Genomic DNA, 20,438 nt, shown 5'->3' with positions numbered 1-20,438 from the left:
AAGTACGAGTAAAAGTTCCTAACTCTTATTTTCTCGAAAACGGTTATTCAGATACGATGCAGTCCTAGTCGTGCGCTACTCACCTTGTCGATATGAGTCAAATCGGCCGCCTTGCAAGCAGTGTGGCCAGTGGCACGTCTGTCGCAGTGAAGCTTCAGCAGTCTTGTAGAGAGACGGCAGCTGTCGGCTGCGCGGCCTCTGCAGCCTGGTTGGAAAGCGGTGCGCCGCGGGGCTCGAACCGGCGGCCGCCCGGTCCGTAAATAGCAGAGCGGCCTCCCACGCCTGGCTCAGTCCGCGTGACCTGCATACGACAAGTGGGCCATGGACCCCGATGGCCGGCTCTGATAGCGCGTCAGAAAGGACGACGTTCTCCTGCACACGCTCTCTGCCCGCACTCTCCAGGCTATCTCGTGTTGTCCGGCACGAAGGCGTGGGGCTCTTCGACCGCACCTCGCTAGCCGAGGTCATTAAAGCACGTCAAAGCGCTGGCTCTCGACTGAAAGAAAGGTGGTTCGAACCCATATGGTGGAACTTCACCAACAGTATTTGGTCGGCAAGGGGTAGAGCGGTTGTGGCGTAAAAGTCTCCGATTACCAGATTTCGCGCCAATATCCTGGATGAAATCCCAAACTTCTCCAATGTGTCTCATGAAGTGGAGGTTTCTCTCACAGTCGGTACTGATTCGTCCGTCGCCCGACGGCGCCCTTGATGCTATTCGAGAGTAGATTGTGTTGGCATCTACTTTCACCCTCTCCCTTCTGTCATCATCACACCACACAAACATGACATCACTCCACACTACACTACAAACGCCACGATTACGGTCACATAAACTCAAAAGACATGACATAACGCAAGGAAAGGTATATTTTTTAAAATACTGGGACACCAATGAAGGGAGCGCCCCCACTGCATAGAGTAAAGCTTGTATTTGTTCTGCAGTATAATCAGACTAGTAACGTCGACCTTAATCTGAGGAAATTTCTGAGAATGAACGTTTGGAGCATAGTAAACTGTTGGCTTCCCAAGAGATAATACACGTACAGATACAAAGCAGTGTTATTCTATGTAACGGTAAGTCAGATTGGGCATCAAAGTTAAAATATTTTATATCTGCTTCTGATCATTTGGCAAGAACAAATCTGTTAGCGAATTTCATCGTACGATCGAGAGCAGATCCATGGGTGGACACGTATCGCACACAGTGCAATGCACGACATACTTAGGCAGGCAATCGTCATCAATAAGGATATTTGTATTTTTACTTAATGAATCGAAATGTTCATTACAAGGCCCAAGATTGCAGTTGCTGTTCGGTCTTCTCATTAGCTTGCAAAGAAATTCGAAATGTAGCGATTATTATAGAAGGAAATCAGTAGAAAATAATTTAATACCTCATGAATAATGTTCATGAGTTTGTTTGAGCTTTCTCACCGTAACGACTTTATTCGTCATAATCCTGTTAGAGGAGCGATATTGGCACCTCTCAAGATAATGTGTAAACTAGTTACACAAAACGCCTGCGAAAAGCGATCCAATAGTAATATGACTAGCCTCAAGCATATAGCTCGTAAACGAATGCTGTAATCTTTTTCTCTCTTCCCTGACTTTGTGGAACAGTTGAACGGTGCAGCGCCACAGATGACTATATGCAGAATGCGCTCTTTACTGAAGACGCTAACGAACATCTACTCTGACCCATACAAATCATGGACTTACCAAACGAGACATTACAGTAGCATTGTTATTTTAGTAAATTATGGACAGTGGAAAACTCGGAAAGAAACGAATAAAAGCGTTCAAAATGTGTTGCCGCAGAAGAATAATGAAAGTTAGGTGACCTGATAAAGTTTCCGCCGAATCAGCGAATGAACATAGGACAAACATTGGCAAGAAGTAGTGAGAAAGTGCTAGGACGTATGTTAAGACATCAGAGAATAATTTCCATGACACTATAGGAAGGTCTAGGGGGGAAAATCTCTAGGGCAAGACAGAGACGGAAATACATTCAACAAATAATTGGGGATGTAAGGTGCATGTGAAGCTCTGAGATGAAGAGATTGGCACAGCAGAGGAATTCGTGGCGGCCGGCTTCGAAACAGTCAGGAGATCAATAAAAAATTGTAACCATTTATTTTTATTTTCAATTGAAGGTTGTGCATCGCAGTCATCCACACTCAGTCGATACACGTAACGGCACAATTCACACACCGTGAGGAAAGAGGCAGTTGTGGGCGGAGGAATGATCCCCTTCGTAATAATCGGTTTAACATGGCCCTCGTAGTCGCCTAGACAATAATGCTTTATGACTTTTTCTTTCCTTTTGCCCTTGTAAAACTCAATTTATTCGTTAAATTACGGCAGTGGGAACTCATTGGGGGTGACGAGTATCTTCTTGCTGGCTTTTATTTATTTTTTTTTCTTTGTCGTGATTCTACGTTCTGTTGACAACACGATCGGCAGAGACGAAATACCAGCTGCAATGAGCAACAGTATGTAACAGAATTATTCGTGGATTAACTGAAGGATCAGTCACGGTATTCACCTGAAACGATTATGGGGAACGGGGCAGGCGCATTTTGGGAATATCGTCCGTCGTTGAAGGCAGCAACTCCTTACTACAGAATTCGGAAGTCCAGCATCTAGCTTAATGTTTAGCTTCAGGCCTACGTTGAGATTATTAGACTTGCAGTACTACCCTTTATGGGGCTCGGTTCCTCTTGTTTCTGCAAAACACAAATTTTTTTTACATAGAAATATGTTGCAGCACGTGTATGTCTCTCCTTGTTATTAAAAATACATGTTTTATGAAACCATTTGTGAGTAAGTATCACGCTATTATATTTTGCTACGATTTTCGCATTTTACCTTAACTGATAGCTGGCTTGGTTTCGTGAACCATCATTAAAATATTATATAGCTTGTCATCTTCAACAAGATGATGTTTATATATATATGCTTGGAAAAGTTAGTCAACCATTTAATACAGATTGATGGCAAACTTATCAGCTAATAACTACACAAACTTATCAGCTAATAACTACACAAAAACCACAGCAGACACAACAAAATTTTTAGGCAACTGTTATCATAGAACATTTTGTACTGTCAGACTGTCAGTAAAATAAACGCTTATACGTGGTTGCTTAGATCTGGTGAAACATGCTTGAAAAAGAAGTCCAAGAAGAATTATATTTTTCACAAACAAGTGCAATCAAGTCCTATAATATTTTCCGCATACACGTTGCTTTAGAGCGTCATAAAACAAAGGATAATTATCTTGCTTGGACAGACAAAAAATTATGCACCCCTTCGGAGAAAGACGCTGGAATTATTTTATCACGATTTAAGGAAACAGCGATAACGTAACTCAGAATGTACGTCACAAACATTGCGAAGAAATCAGAGTCGCTAATTAAAAGCTAATTTCTTATTGAACTTTTAAATGAATGCCACGACGTTTCTTTCGAGCGTCAGTCTTCTGACTCTTTATGCGTCTCGCCACGAATTCCTTTCATTTGACAACCTTTTCATTTCAGTGTACACTTGCAACCAACAACCTCAATTACTTGCTGGATGCATTCCAATCTCAGTCTTGCTCTACAGTTTTTACCCTATACAGCTCCCTCTAGTTCCACGGAAGTTACTCTCTGATGTCTTAACAGATGTCCTCCCATCCTGTGCCTTCGTCTTGTCGGTGTTTTCCATATATTCCTTCACTCTCCGATTCTGTGCAGAACTTCCTCATTCCTTAACTTCTCAGCCCACCAACTTTGCAACATTCGTCTGTAGCACCACACCTCAAATGCTTCAGTTTTCTTCCGTTCTGGTTTTCCCATAGTTCGTGTTTCACTACCATACAATGCTGTGGCCCAAACGCACATTTCAGAAACTTCTTCCTCAAATTAAAGACTATGTATGAGACCATCAGACTTCTCTTGGCCAGAAATGCTCGTTTTGCCAGTGCTAGTCTGCTTATGATCTCCTCTTTGCTCCATCCGCCATGGATTATGTTGCTGCCTATGTAGCAGAATTCCTTAACTTCATTTATCCCGCGGCCATCACTCCTAATGTTATATTTCTCGCTCTTCGTGTTTCTGCTACTTCTTATTACTTTCGTCATTCTTCTTTATTCTCAATCCTTATTCTGTACTCAGCAGACGGTTCAGTCCATTCAGTAGATCCTGTAATTCTTCTTTACTTGCATTGACAAAAGCAATATCATCAGCGAATCTTATCAGAAATATCTTTCCAACTTGAATTTTAATTCCACTCTTGAATCTTTCTTTTATTTCCATCATTGCTTCTTCGATGTACAAATTGAACAGTAAGGGCGAAAGACTACACCCCGTCTTACACCCTTCTCAATCCGACCACTTCGTTCTTGATCTTCCACTCTTACTATTCCCTCCTGGCTCTTGTACATGTTGAATATTACGTCTCTCACTATAGCTTACCCCAGATTTCCTCAGAATTTTGAACATTAATGCACCATTTTACATTGTCGAACGCTTTTTCCACGTCGACAAATCCTATGAACGTCTGCTGATTTTTCTTTAGTCTCGCTTCCATTATCAACTGCTACATCAGAACTGCCTCTCTGGTGTCTTCATCTTTCCTACAGCCCAACTGATCGTCATCTAATACATCCTAAATTTTCTTTCCCATTCTTCTGTTAGCAACTTGGATGCATGAGCTTTTAAGCTGATTGTGCGATAATTCTCGCACTTGTCAGCTCTTGCACTCTTTGGAACTGGGTGGATGCTATTTTTCCGAAAGTCGAATGGCATATCGTCAGGCTCATACATTCTACACATCAACGTAAATAGTCGTTTTGTTGCTATTTCCCTCAGTGGTGTTAGAAATTCTGACGGAATGTTATCTATTCCTTCTGCCTTATTTGATTTGAAGTCCTCCAAAGCTCTTTAAAACCCTGATTCTAATTTTGGATCACCTATCTCTTCTAAATAGACTCCTGTTTCTTTTTCTGTCACATCAGACAAATCTTCCCCCTCGTAGAGGCCTTCAGTGTACTCTTTCCACCTATGCGCCCACTCCTCCGCACTTAACAGTGGAATTCCCGTTTCGCTCTTAATTTTACCACTCTTGCTTTTAATGTCACTAAAGGTTTTTTTTGACTTTCCTGTATTCTGAATCTGTCCATCCGACAATCATTTCTTTTTAGATTTCTTCGCATTTTTCATCAATCCACTTCCCCTTAGGTTCCCTGCACTTCCTGTTTGTTGTATTCCTAACTGACTTGTATTTCTGTATTCCTGAGTTTCCCTGAACATTTTTGTAATTCCTTCTTTCATCTATCAATTGAAGTATTTCTGCTGTTGCCCATGGTTTCTTTGCAGTCACCTTCCTTGAACCTTTTCCAACTTCTGTGATTGCCCTTTTTAGAGCTGTCCATTCCTCGTCAGCTGAACTGCCTACTAAGCTGTTCATTATCGTAGTACCAATAGCCTCAGAGAACTTCGAGCGTATCTCTTTTTCCATAGCACTTCTGTATCCCACTTCCGCGTGCATTGATTCTTCCTGACTGGTCTACGTCTACATCATACTCCGCAAGCCACCTATTGGTGTGTGGCGGAGCGTACTTTCGGTACCACTATCTGACCCTTCCAACCCTGTTGCACTCGCGAATAGAGCGTGGGAAGAATGATTGTCGGTAAGCCTCTGTATTGGCTCTAATTTCTAGAATTTTCCCCTCGTGGTCAATACGCGAGATGTTTATAAGGGGAAGTGATATATTGTTTGACTACTCTTGAAAAGTGCTGTCCCGAAATTTCAGTAGTAAATTTCACCGTGATTCACAACGTCTCTGTTGTAAAGTCTGCCAGTGGAGTTTGTTTAATCTCCGTAAAGCTCTCTCGCCAGCTTAAACGATCCCGTGACGTGACTCGCCGCTCTTCGTTGGATCTTCTCTATCTCCTCCACCAGTTCTACCTTAGAAAAAGATGGTTGCATGTTGAACAGTACTACCTACTATTTCCGAAAATATATATATATATATATATATATATATATATATATATATATATATATATATATATATACGTATACGAAGGTGTAGCTGTAATGGTTTCATTATTACCCACAATCTGGTAAATATGCAAAAGAAGGAGTATTCTACTGAACTTGACGTTATCGATTTCCTTTATTTCATAGAGGAAAAGCACATTTTATTGTTATTATTTCGAAAGTGACACATAAATTATGACGTATTTGTTGCATTATAAAAATCGGGCTGCGAAGCTGGCTAATTTGTAAACTGCTGTACCCCAATCTTTTAGTGATAAAGGCTATCGCATACAGTCAATGGCTAGTAACAAAACATGCACTAATTCTGGGTACAGGAATATAAATCTGTCCTTACTCATTGACAAGTTTTCTAGCAGCTTCAGGTCACCAAAACGTTCCACCACTGATGAATGTGAGTATTCTTTTTACAACGAAAGTAATTTAAGTCGATTTACAACATAGTTTCGAACGTATTAATTGGCGAGAATAATATTTTTTTAAACATCTCCTCTTCAACCAAATCCTACTCTGAAATTGTATTTACTAGAAATGTCATCAAAGGACTGATAATCTCGCTTCATTGCGCAGAAGAACTCGAACAGTTGATTTACTGACACCAATCGGGTAAAATAACTGACGCTTGGAAAACTGATATTTATTCAGGATAGCAAAATCTATGCAGGCCAATATGTAAATACGATTGCGGAAAACAGTTTCCGAATTATCTCCCGGAAATTGTGTAGCATGCGGACGTAGCACCAAGAGTTAGCCAGCACTCCCACATACTGGTGAACTACTTCCCTGTTATCGTTCACTACGCTTATACAACAAAATAATAGCGCACACTGCTCTGAACCGCAACATGGGTTTATCTTGTTACACGACCACGCTTAGTTTCTGCGACAACTATTGGCATTACTAAAGTTTAGTTATTTGCATGTTCCGTGGGTCGTGTTTGCAGCAACTCTGTACAATTGCATTTTGTCAGTAGGTTTACAAATATCATACTGTTTTTCACTGTAAGCCGATTACACGCTGAAAATTTACGTAACTGTAATCTTAATCTACAATGCGTCGGTGATTGTTTCAGGACGCAGCGTCTTCTAGAAAGATGTCTGCTCGACAGTTGGAACGTGAAAAGTATACAGGCCAGCGGTGGAATTGCAGCTTACTATAACTCAAGCCTGCTTGTGACTGTTACGGAAGGCATGTTGACACCTGTGGTCCAAGTCCATAATACTGTGCATCACTTGCGTTCCTTCACACCAGACGTCATCATCACCAGAGTACTTCACATACCACACCAATAGCCCAGTATTCGACACGAGAATCTCGTTAAAATTACCCCCAAATTCACTACGTCCCAACTTCTTGTACGAGACTAGGTTCAGGAAATGTGAAGTCATAAACATTGAGATGTGTCAGAAACAAACCTTTTCTTAAAATAGAACGCAAATTACTCTGTTTATATTAATTAAGAATTTCCTAATGAGAACACTCAGCGACTTCCAACAAACTTTAAGGATCATTTCGAATCTTTCCTAAACTTCTCGCAAACATGCTTTGTGGTAAATATTGAACACATTAGGGCCTAGCTCATTTGTAAAGTAATCAGACGTTTGAGGCTCTTTTATCCATGGGAATTCGATTCTTTAAAGAATCGGGGGTTTACTGGTACCAGCAGATTACGAGAAGGTTTGTGAACTCTTGAAGTTTTTTTTTTTTTTTCACATGTGTCGATACCTTGCTACTTGAAGCGTTGCTGATCCCAAGGGTGACGTCGCAGGGTGCAATTACTTAGGGAGAGTCTAGGCACTTAAGTGTCAAATTTCCAATTTCTGCATCGGAGTGGGAGACAGTCACAAGGTTTGGAAAAGGCGACTCTTTAATTTTGTCGCACCGTGTAGGTACTGGCTGCGAAGTGTATTGCGAGTACAGTTAGTAATAAAGAAGTAATAAATTACAACGTCAATCCTGATGTTGGAATTTTACTGAGACCATTTTAAGGAAAGGCTAGTTTTATACGAATCTAAATATTTTTGACGTCACATCTGAGCTGTGTGTCATACAATTATATAATTTTGCAGGTACATTCACTGGTATAAGTGGATACTGTCTGCAATATGTGTTACGAATACAGTCAGTAGTAAAGAAATAATAAATAAAAACTTTATGCCTGATGGTAAAGTTTGACTGCATCTACATCCAAATCTACATGCATACACTGCAAATCACATTTAAGTGCCAGACAGAGGGTTCATCTAACCACCTTCACAATTCTCTATTACTCCAATCTCGTATAGCGCGCGGAAATAACGAACACCTATATCTTTCCGTAAGAGCTCTGATTTCCCTTATTTTATCGTGGTGGTCGTTTCTCCCTGTGTAGGTCGGTGTCAAGAAAATATTTTCGCATTCGGAGTAGAAAGTTGGAGACTGTAACTTCGTGAGAAGATTCCGTCGTCAGAACAGCGAAAATGTAGTTAGCGTAAACTTTTTTCTTTCATCATTTTGTGGAGGGTGTCATCGAGAAGTAGTTTCGTATAGGTTTGAAATTATGTGTGAACTTCGTTGCAAGTCGCTAAATGCTCTCATTCTGAAATACTGGATGAATACAGTTTGGATAATTTGCGGGGAGTCAGTTATGCTGCCGCAAGACAAACACACAGTTTTTAACTGTATTAATTTTCTCATTCTGTCAGACTTTCAATAAATGGTTGTACCTCTTAATGAACATATTATGACAGCATTTTAAATTTTTAAGTTCGGTCAGTAATTACGCGAAATGTTGAAAATCGAAGTTTTGCTGTACCTATGCTACAAAGTGGTATCAGGGTCCGGATTCGAATTTTAGTACTATAGATTCTTTAAACTCTGTACTTATCAAGGAGCCATGGAGCCTTCCTGTTGTTGTCCCCTTTGTCTACGGGGTCGGCATCGTTATATGGGTTGCAGTTAGTGTCAGCTAGCGGCTGGATGCTCTTCCTGCCCCCCCCCCCCCCACTCCAACCCCCCCCCCCCCTCGCCCCTCCCGGTGCCTAACAAGAACGGAATCGGTGTACCCCATCTATCGCCGTATAGTGTAAATCTCATGTGTTCAGATCTGATATAGTTTTCTAAATGTTTGTGATTCATGCATACAAGACAGGACGTGGGCACGAGCCCGGTATGTGGGAAACCTCCTAAAAACTGCGCCCGGGCTACTCGGCTCATCAGCTCTCGTCGTTAATCCTTGACGCGGATTCGATTGTGGGCAAGGTCTCCTTCCCGAATCCCGGAAGCGGCGAGCTGAAGCGCTCGGCTTTACTGACAGGTCATCTCGGATTTGTGGAGCCCACGACAGATATAAACTATTTTGTATTCCAGAGGGAGACCAACAAGCTTTTGAGTGACTGTTCATCGTATCAAAACACACGCAACGAAGAGTTTCTCCATTTCGCTTCAACTGTTTTCGTTCCTATCTACCGTACCGATAAGCCTTGACTCACAGTCCAGAGTGCGTTCACAGGCTAGGTTATCCAGCAGCTAGTGTTTCATGCGACACGTCAGGTTTTCTGACTAGGTGAAAGAAAGACTTGTGTACTTTAATCCTAGCAATGCGTCATTTTACAGTAGTCGCCCAGGACGTGTTACGCAGCGCATTCATCGTGGCATGCTCTGTAAACTGAGATTAACTGCAACTGCTCTTCCATATTCCTCAAAAAGGCGCCTTAAAATTGAATGCTTAGCAATACAAAGCATTTGGCGCTCCGAAGAACAGAAGAAACCAGACAACAGATTGATAACATTCTGCTTTATATCATGAAGCATTTTATAATAATCCAGTCATACATCGCTAACGACAAAATAAACAGTTATAATAGGTTCAAATTCCACCCTAACATCAAGCTTGTGTCACGAAGTTTACATGTTGACACCACCTTCTGATATTCGCAAAACAAACGAAACGAAACGTAAGCTTGGTCATTCAATGTGTTTTTAAGTAACTAGTGGAAGACAAAGAAATGTGAATAACATTTCGAATTTGTATCCTCTTAACATCAGATTACACATAATTACAAACTTTTGGTTACTGTCCGTGGTCCTCATATTGGTTTAAGAAATAATGCCTCGCGAGGAGCTTCGCTGTTAAAATTCCGAGAATGTACACTTCCAGCGACGTATTACTTCCAACACATATATCGGGAAATGATAGAAATGGGGAAAAACAGAATTTATCTATGTCGATTCATTCGCGAAGTTGGAGGGGCTATGACAGTGAACCCGGAAGTATCCTCCGTCACACAAAATAAGCTGAATCACAGAGTATACAGATAGTTGTAATTCACGAGAATGAGTTGTCCGACACGACGCAGACAGTTTGGCTGTGACAAAGAAAATGGCACGCAGAAGTGTGCGCTTCCAGCGAATGGGCGGAGTCCGCAAACACAGCGGGCGCATGGGCGCTCTCGGTTTGCAGTGAGGCAACCTCAGCGGCTGCCTCTGGCTTCGTGGAACGCCTTAGAGTCCGTGAACAGTACTCGCTGCCGACTTTCTTACAAAAAAAGTTATACGCCGAGAAGACATGTTAAGGTATCAGTGTAGCTTTGTATACGTACACAACATTGTTGAATATGTAAGTAATTCGCACTGCATTTCTCTGTGATAGGTAGCATGGCCGTCAAAGAGGATTAATACTATTCCTGTTTAGTGTTGTTACCAAGGCTGGTAGGATATGTAAGGGGCGTCAGTAGCGTCAGATGTGGAGTGATCACTGGCAAGGATACGGAGATGCCACGTACTTGTGAGAGACCTCGTGTCAGTACATGGCACAGTTTGAAAAGGGCATCATTGTGGGTATCAATTTGACCGGCTGGTCGAATTGCTCAGTATTCAGACTTGTGGGGCATTCGGATGCTACAGCAGCTGGATTTTGGACTGCATGGGAATGTGAGGGGAGGCCTTCTCATCAAGGTTCCTGTCGACCACATTTGACCACCACAAGAGACGATTTCCTTAGTGTGCAGTAAGCACATCGTAACCCCTTCACATCAGCGCCTGCAAGTAATGGATTCCCTGCAACATTCTGTGTCACACTGTATATTGGTCGGAAACTAAAAGCAGCCAGACTAGGAAACTGCCGTCCCATGCGTAGAATACCGTTAACGCCACAACACTAACGGCTGCATTTGGAATGATGCCGTGACCGGTATTCATGGACTGTTGATGATGACGTCGTGTAGTGTTCAATGATGAATCGCAATTGTGCACTACTCTAGGCGGCCAACGTCGGCGAATATGGCGGAAGTAGAAGCCCCATTCTTCCAATGTTTTGAAGAGGCGCGACAGTGTAACTCCTAGGGTCAAAGTGTGGGTACGACTTCAGATCACGCATAGTAGTGAATGAGGGATCGCTGGCGTCACGGACATCCTTCATCTCGTGGTGCCATTTTCCAAAAGGACAATGCTCGTCCTCGTACCCGGCAAGTGTGTGTAGGAACCGTCTGCGCGATGCTGAGGTATTCCCGTGGCCAGCAAATCTGTCCACGATAGGTCATGTGTGAGACCAGCTAGGATGTCAACTCCGTCCCAGTGCTAGTACCCAGGATATCAAGGACCAATTACAACAGTTGTGGGCCCCATTGCCCAATGAGGGGATATGGTTTTATGGCATCCTTCCCAACTGAATCAGTGCATGCATCTAGGCCAGACAGGGTGCAACGTCCTACTGATGAATGGTCTCACTCTGCCAAATTCTTCGTAAATTTGACTCGATTTTGCCGGCCGCGGTGACCGAGCGGTTCTGGGCGCTTCAGTCCAGAACTGCGCGACTGCTACGGTCGCAGGTTCGAATCCTCCCTCGGGCATGGATGTGTGTGATGTCCTTAGGTTAGTTAGGTTTAAGTAGTTCTAAGTTCTAGGTGACTGATGACCTCAGATGTTAAGTCCCATAGTGCTCAGAGCCATTTGAACCATTTTGACTCGATTTTGTAATCATTGAAATAATAGCACATACCCTTTCAACCGGTGAAATTTCATTTCATTCCCTCCTCCCCTTCTGGGTGCATCACTTTTTTTGTCAGGTAGTGTAGTTGCGATAGAATATGAGGGCCGTACAATATTTCACGAACCAGTTTTTCCTTAACCTTGTTATTTTATTCTGACGGGCACAGACATCAGTCCCAATGGTCACTCGGGAGCACTCGAGTTCATGACGTACTAAATATATGTTACAACTTGGCGAGAGATGTGAATCTGATTCGCGTAATGACAAGCAATAGCCTGATGATGAGTAAACCGAGTCCTAATACGTGCCGCGTATATACAAAAAAACCATTTGAGAAGAACTTGGGAGAAAAACCATTTATATTTTTATCTTGCTCAGCGGAACTCTACGAGCACTTCAATTTTTTCCAGAAATTCTCGGTTATACAAATACTGTGAAAGAGCTTCTTAGTTGGTCTGACTAGAACATAGAGTAACAATGCTTTGCTTTCAATAAAAATAATTTGCCCCTCTAGCTGTCATATCTTAGATTAGAATAACCATTTAGTCTGTCTTTTTCTCTACTTCACAAATTCGACAGTGTAGTCATTTTAACTCGTCAAACGGGTAATTTTCAGTTAGAATCAAAACTTATATTGTTCATTCATTGTTAAAATGCAGTTGGGCGCCAACGACATTTGTCATATTCACAACTCTTCATGTCACCCTACGACGCATACAGTACTCAACTTTTATTCCGCGGGATGAAAATTAACTTTTGTATGCGTCGTGGGGTAACAGGAGGGTTTTCGCCCCGAGAGCGTGTCATACTTTCTCTCGTTTTTCTAATTTTGGTTAATGTTCTACGCCAAGATGGTCGCTTGCAATTTGCCGATAACACTGCACTTATAGCCAAAGGAAATAATTCTTCCCAGTCAGTTACGGATTCAGATATTCTACTCGGAAGAGCCAAGGAGCGGTTTGTCTTAGATGAAAATAAATTAAGGAAATACTTAGCGTATGGTATATAACCTGAGCGAAAACATATGTCTCGACTATACAGAAAGACTGTAAAAATCGTGTAAATGGTGGAACCATTCTAACCAGCCTAGGTTGTCAGTTTTATTCCTTTAATGCACCATTATTATAAGTTACATTATTGTCCAATTTCAGCCTTACACCATTTTCAAATGTATGATACTGGGAATGTGCGTATTACATTTTAAAAACTTGTTTCGTGTTACATAGAGAGAGACACGTTCCCATAAATACATAGGTTATGTCGAATGTAACTGGCCAGTTTCGGTGTTGGGTCATTTTCAAATGTATGATACTGGTGATGTAAGTCACATTTAAAAACTTTTTTCGTGTTATGTGCGGATATATATATATATATATATATATATATATATATATATGTGTGTGTGTGTGTGTGTGTGTGTGTGTGTGTGTGTGTGTGTGTGTGTGTCGAATGTTACAAATATTTCATTCAGCATATGTACTCGTATTTGTGAGAACTTGATCCCCATATAACACGAAACAAGTTTTTTAACGTGACACACATCACTAGTATCATACATTTGAAAATTCCGTAAGGCTGAAACTGGTCAGTAACATTCGACATAGTCTATGCATTTATAAGAACGTGCTTGTCTTCACATAACACGAAACAAGCTTTGTTAAATGTAACGCGTGCATTACCAAATCATACATTTGAAAATGGCGTAAGGCTGATGGTGCATTAATGGAATAAAACAGACAGACTAAGGTGGTTACAATGGTTCCATCATTTGGACAGTACTTTGAGGCTGTGGACCCGTACATCAAGAAATTATTTCAGTAAAAATTATCATTTTGATAGTAAGTAGGAGCTCTGCAAGCTGTTGTTCAGAAAGTTGGGAATAATGATTTTACAGCCATCGTGTATTATGTGCCTCACCCATGTCAAGGAAAACCTAAGTTCATTTAGCAACAGGTATGAGGCACACAATTACAACTATCCGGACACCCTACGTAATATGCAGTTGACCACTACGTATCAGGCGAGGCGGATCTGCCATCATAAAAGGAGGCATGGAATATTGTGTTGTCAGTGGAGTAGTAGTAACTGCAGAATGGGTCGGTCAGGCGACTCGGTGACTTCGAATGTGAGCCAGTCTTCGGATGCCACGTGAGTAACAAGTCAGGCGGGGACATTTCAATTCTTCTAAAACCACCAAAATAATGTGACTGCGTAGTGGAAACGAGAAGAACGGCCACAGTTAAACCAAGACCAGGTAAATCTCAGATATTGATGCACAGGGTCTGCCGAACACTGTGGCGAGTTACTGTAAAACATTGCATGGAATCAGCGCAAGGAATTACTCGGGAGTTCCAAAGTGCTACCGGCAATCCAACTAGCACAGTGACTTCGCGTGAGGAGTTAAATTTCTGTAGTCGGTGTTAAGCGGCGCTTGAGGTGGTGTAAAGAGGTACCTCACTACACAGTGGGTGCCTGAAAACGAGTGATTTGGAGTAATGCATCGTGCTATACTATGTGACAGTGCGATGGTACGGTTTAAGTTTGACGAATGCCTCGAGAACGTTATCTGTCCTCGTCTGTAGTACCAACAGTGAAGTGCAGAGAAGTGGTCTTACTGCAGGGGGTGTTTTTTGTAGTTAGGGCGTAGCTCCCATATTAATATTGCGCTTAATAAAACGCTAAGAGTGGCCGAGCTGTTCTAGGCGCTACAGTCTGGAACCGCGCGACCGCTACGGTCGCAGGTTCGAATCCTGCCTCGGGCATGGATGTGTGTGATGTCCTTAGGTTAGTTAGGTTTAAGTAGTTCTAAGTTCTAGGGGACTGATGACCTCAGAAGTTAAGTCCCATAGTGCTCAGAGCCATTTGAAAACGCTAAACGCTGAAGGAGATGAACTCATTTGACAGCATTGTGTATTGTGTACAGTAGAAGAACTGTTAGCAGACCCGACGATTGTTTATAGCAGCATGAAAGGGCACCCTGTCATTAAGCTGGTCCTGTGTAGTTCGACAGTAACATTCCTGAAATGGACTGGCCTTACCAGGGTCCCGACCTGAACCCAGTGGAACACTGCTGGAATGAGTCAGAACGTTGACTACGTTCCATACCTCAGCGTCCAACATCATTACATTCTCTGCGTTCTGCTCTTGATGAAGAATGGGCTACCATTCCTCCACAGGCATCTAAACACCTCATTGAAATTGTCGCCAGCAGAATTCAAGCCGTCATAAAAGCAAAGTGCGGACACAGTTCTTATACATTAAAATGCCGTGTGGCTGGGGCCTCCCGTCGGGTAGACCGTTCGCCTGGTGCAAGTCTTTCGAGTTGACGCCACTTCGGCGACTTGCGTATCGATGGGGATGAAATGATGATGATAAGGACAACACGACACCCGGGAATCGAACCTAGGCCGTTACGTATGGCATTCCGTCGCGCTGACCATTCAGCTGCCAGGGGCGGAAAATATACAGGGTGTTTACAAATGAATATCAGGGTTTTAACGCTTTGTAATATTTAGTATATTAAACTTACAGTTACAAATGAAATGTCAAATGAAAGAGCAACTTAAACAGTTTTACCAAGAACCTTATAAATGTCCAATGTGAGCACCATTTGTCACACGGCACACATCAAGTCTATAGCCGTGTTCTTCCCAAACGTTGATAAGTGTGTCTTCAGTGAATGTAGCAACAGCTGATTCAGTCCGGGTTCTTAATTCAGGGGGGTCTGCTGGTAGCGGAGGCACGTACACATGATCCTTGAAGGAAAGAATCGCATGGCGATAGGTCGGGTGGAGTGGGAGGCCATGCAAAGCAAGCCCTGTCATTGGGCCCCTTGCGGCCTATGCAGCGCTTGGGTACAGTGAAGTACAACCAATTGCGTACTTCGCTATTATTTAACATTTATAAGGTTCTTGGTAAAACTGTTTGAGCTGCTCTTTCATTTGACATATCATTTATAACTAAGTTTAATGTAATAAATAGTATAAAGCGTTAAAACCCCGATATCCATTTATAAACATCCTGTACATTAATAGATGTCTAGATAATTTTGATGAGGACTTGTTTAAATTACTAGTAATGTCTTATATTGTTCGCATTGTACTTTATTAATGTTGTAAATTTGACACAGTCTGTGAGGCCGCATCCGCGCATCTGATGGATGACGCAGATCTGGTAATAAATAGTTGTTGTTGTTGTTGTGGTCTTCAGTCCTGAGAGTGGTTTGATGCAGCTCTCCATGCTACTCTATCCTGTGCAAGCTTCTTCATCTCCCAGTACCTACTGCAGCCTACATCCTTCTGAATCTGCTTAGTGTATTCATCTCTTGGTCTCCCTCTACGATTTTTACCCTCTACACTGCCCTCCAATACTAAATTGGTGATCCCTCGATGTCTCAGAACATGTCCTACCAACCGATCCCTTCTTCTAGTCAAGTTGTACCACAAGCTCCTCTTTTCCCCAATTCTGTCCAATATCTCCTCATTAGTTATGTGATCTACCCATCTAATCTTCAGCGTTCTTCTGTAACACCACATTTCGAAAGCTTCTATTCTCTTCTTGTCTAAGCTATTTATCGTCCACGTTTCACTTCCATATATGGCTACACTCCATACAAATACTTTCAGAAACGACTTCCTGACATTTAAATCTATACTCGATCTTAACAAATTTTTCATCTTCCGAAACGCTTTCCTTGCCATTGCCTGTCTACATTTTATATCCTCTCTACTTCGACCATCATCAGGTATTTTGCTCCCCAAATAGCAAACCTCCTTTACTACTTTAAGTATCTCATTTCCTAATCTAATTCCCCCAACATCACCCGTCTTAATTCGACTACATTCCATTATCCTCGTTTTGCTTTTGTTGATGTTCATCTTATATCCTCCTTTCAAGACACTGTCCATTCCGTTCAATTGCTCTTCCAAGTTCTTTGCTGTCTCTGACAGAATTACAATGTCATCGGCGAACTTCAAAGTTTTTATTTTTCTCCATGGAGTTTAATATCTACTCCGAATTTTTCTTTTGTTTCCTTTATTGCTGGCTCAATATACAGATTCAATAGTAACTGCTTTTTAATAGTGTACGAATCTCAAGCGTGCTTAACAGACGTGAGACATGCAGCTTATTTTTGTTACGTGTTTCAGATCGCTGAGGTTCAAGATGAGGGGCGCCATGAGCTCCTCGTGCACGCTACTCCTGCTGCTGGTGCTGCCGCTATCGGAGGGAGCACCGGCGGCGTCAGGCCTCTGCAGTCCCGGCTGCCTCTGTTACCGCCTGCCCGAGGGCGGACGAGCCGCCAACTGCTCCCGCTTCGAGACTGCCCGCGGGAAGCACACCGAGCTGCCCACTGACCTGCGTTCGATCCGCGTCCTTCCCGACGCTCCGGGTCTGGCACATTTCCTGGAGGAACGCCTCGCGCATCACGCTCGCCACCTCGAAGAACTGTACCTCACTGATAATGAGGTAGTCGGGTCGCGGCTGCGGTCGTTACGTGTACTACACAAGCTGCGTGTCCTGGACTTGTCTTTCTGCGAGTTGTCGAACACCGACCAGATAGCTTCTCTGGTGAAGCGCAGCGACAGTTTGGAGACGCTACGTCTGAGTGGCAACCCGCTGGCTTCATTGCCAGTGCTCGTGTCGGACACGCTGAGGGACCTGGACGTGTCCGACTGCGACATCGCCAGCGTGCGAGCGGACACCTTCACTGGCCTGAGACGCCTACGTCGCCTCACCCTCGCGCGCAACCGTCTAACGAACTTGGCGGCGGATCTTCCACACTCCTTGAAGCTCCTTGACCTCAGCGGCAACAGTCTGACCCACTTGTCTCCCAAGCTTGTGGCGACGTTACACAGGGTGGATGTGTCGGGAAACCCGCTACATTGTACGTGTGCTTTGCTGCGGCTGCGCGAGCAACGCACGGGCGAACACGTGGCGGTGGGTGCAGGAGCTGCTTGCACTGGTCCCGAGCAGCTGAGAGGGTTGTCTCTATCTGGAGCGCGTCGCCTCTGCGAAAGTCGCGTAGGCTCGACGACGGGGACTAGGCTGCGGCGCCAAGCAGACCCGTTGGACGCCCTCGAAGGATCTGGTGGTGGCGAGGGCGACGGAATCGGCGAGGACGAAGAGCTCGATGAGGAGACTGGAGACGACTTCGTCGACGACGACTATGACGAAGAAATTGATGGTAGTACCGGAACGGGGGGAGCAGACGATGCTTCGGGCACCTCTCAGCTTGGCCCGCAGAACGTTGGTGTCGAGAGCGCCCTTAGCTCCAGCTCAGCGCCACCCGTCCCTGCGTCGAATGAGGACACCACTCGTTCCCTAGAAGACGATATCTATGAACCCACGATACCGCCACCAGTCCCGGCGGCTGTGGACGCCGACGCTAGCGCCCAGCTTCCAAGCGAGACACCGCCAGAATCGGGCCCTCCAGCGGCGGAAACGGTGGAAGGAAATCGTGCCGAATCCGCTCCGGACGAGACGGGCGATGTCGACGGCATCAGCGAGGTACCTGAACATAAAGAAGAGTCAGAACCTGTTGCGGCTGGTTTTGTTCCCGACCCCGAGGGCGAGAGTGACGTAAAAGAGGAGGCGGCTAATACAGATGCTGAAGACATCTTTAATGAAGTGATGAAAAATGAAGATGAAGCAGTGGACGAGGACGAGGACTACGACTATGAGGAGGAGACAGAATCAACTACAGATGAAGTCAGTGTCCCTCACCGTGTACCACTCGATAACGGAAAGGAAGGTGAGCAAGAAACCGCTCAACATTCTAATGAAACTCACTCTTCATCTCCCGAAACTGCAGACAAAAAGGAAACTTTGGATTCTTCTCCGCTGTCACCTGAAGAAGACTCTGATAAAGACTATGAAGAAGGCGAGGAGGAAATTGAAGAAAAAGCTAATGAAGTGGAAAATACTGATGACTTGAAGGCCGTTCACGCAAAAGTAGCCACTGAGGAATCGACTGAAACAACGCCTGCGCCAGTAGATACAGTACACACAAATATGACCTCAGAGGCTGTCGTACCAGCTCATGACGTGGAACCAAACCTCGACAATGAAGAAGCTGAGACAGACATAAAAGTTATAGGTGAAGCTGAAGGTTCTGGAGAGGGTGATAGTGATGACAGTTTGCCACTAGGCCCAATTACTGGTTTTATAGATACCAATGGACATGACGGGGCAACTACGACAGAAGAGCCGGATGAAAGAACGTTACTGATAGATGAAGAAGACGAAGAAGAAACAGACGAAGGTGATTCGCCTCTAGTCCCTCCCGGTGCTGATGACGAGAACATGATTGCATCTACCGAAGACAGTACTGTAACTGAATCCGACAGTAAATTTGGCGTTCTGGTGAATGATACAGAGAGAGGAAGTAGCGTTAGTCCACAGGACGATGGCGAAGAAGAGGGCTCTGGTATGCTGTTCCCCTTCGGAGGAGTCGACTGGGATGTAGAGAAGACCAATGAAACTGATGAAGCTGAAGTTACCTCGCTAGGACCAAAAGAAATACACGAAGATGGGCTGATAGTTAACCGAATTATTCCACTAGAATCTGGGAGACAGATGTCGTCCTCCTCAGAGTCTCCACTGACTACGACCACCACCGAGAAGCCAGTAGGCCATGGCGGGATCTTACGTTTAGACCTGCCTAAGGAAGAATATGTGACAACATCAGAGGCTCCTATACACACAGTACCGCCTGTCAATGTTGAAGCTGAAGGAGTGTCTTCTTCAACAGCACCCCAAGGTGAGGTAGAGGAACGCATCGCTACAGCCCCTCCGGTACCTGCCGTCGAAGCAGTGCCATCGGAAGAACCTACTCTCCCTCCAGAAGAACCTGCTGTACCTCTGGAAGAACCTGCTCTACCTACAGCAGAGACGTCACCTCCCCCACCACCTGTGCTCACATCCGAAGTTCCAGTGGAGCCGGGTGCTCCGGAGTGGGCTGACAAGGAGCCAACGCCTGGTCCGGAACCGGTCGACATTGACCAGGATGAGATATCAGAGGTAGAAACGGTGATGCCCACAGACGACACATCATCCAATGACACGGCCCGCGTCATCGTTGCCGGCAGTGAGAAGCCACCAGAAGAGACTCCGCTCAACTCGGCGGGGTCGTACGTTGTTCTCGCTATCATCATGGCGCTGGTCGTTTTCCTCCTGGGCTACGCCGTCATGCGCAGCCGGCGTGGTCGGCAGCGGGCGGCCGCCAAAGCCAACGGGAAGGACGCGGAGGCAGCGGGCGGTCAGCAAGAGGGTCGTGAGCTCAAGGAAATCAGCAAGCCGCTGCTGGGCACCCCGGCAGCAGTGCCTGCGGCCAACGGGAAGGGGGAGCACTTGCAGCCGCTCGTCACCAAGCCGACCGACAATCCCGACCTCAAAGACGTAAGTATCAAGACCATTTCAGTCAATG

The 20,438-nt window shown here is 44.3% G+C and overlaps 1 protein-coding gene across 1 annotated transcript in view; it reads left to right on the top strand.

The window, feature by feature from the left end:
* The window catches only part of LOC126090056 (titin-like), an 89,102-nt gene that overhangs the window by 52,095 nt on the left and 16,569 nt on the right, over nucleotides 1–20,438 (top strand). Inside the window, exon 2 of the mRNA XM_049906957.1 lies at nucleotides 17,161–20,410. Coding sequence (XP_049762914.1) covers nucleotides 17,177–20,410 — 3,234 coding nt within the window. The 5' untranslated portion in view covers nucleotides 17,161–17,176. The remainder of the gene's footprint in view (nucleotides 1–17,160; nucleotides 20,411–20,438) is intronic.

Source organism: Schistocerca cancellata, chromosome 1 (assembly GCF_023864275.1).
Source record: "Schistocerca cancellata isolate TAMUIC-IGC-003103 chromosome 1, iqSchCanc2.1, whole genome shotgun sequence".
Classification (NCBI taxonomy): Eukaryota; Metazoa; Arthropoda; class Insecta; order Orthoptera; family Acrididae; genus Schistocerca; species Schistocerca cancellata.
This window is presented reverse-complemented; position numbering and strand designations above follow the sequence as displayed.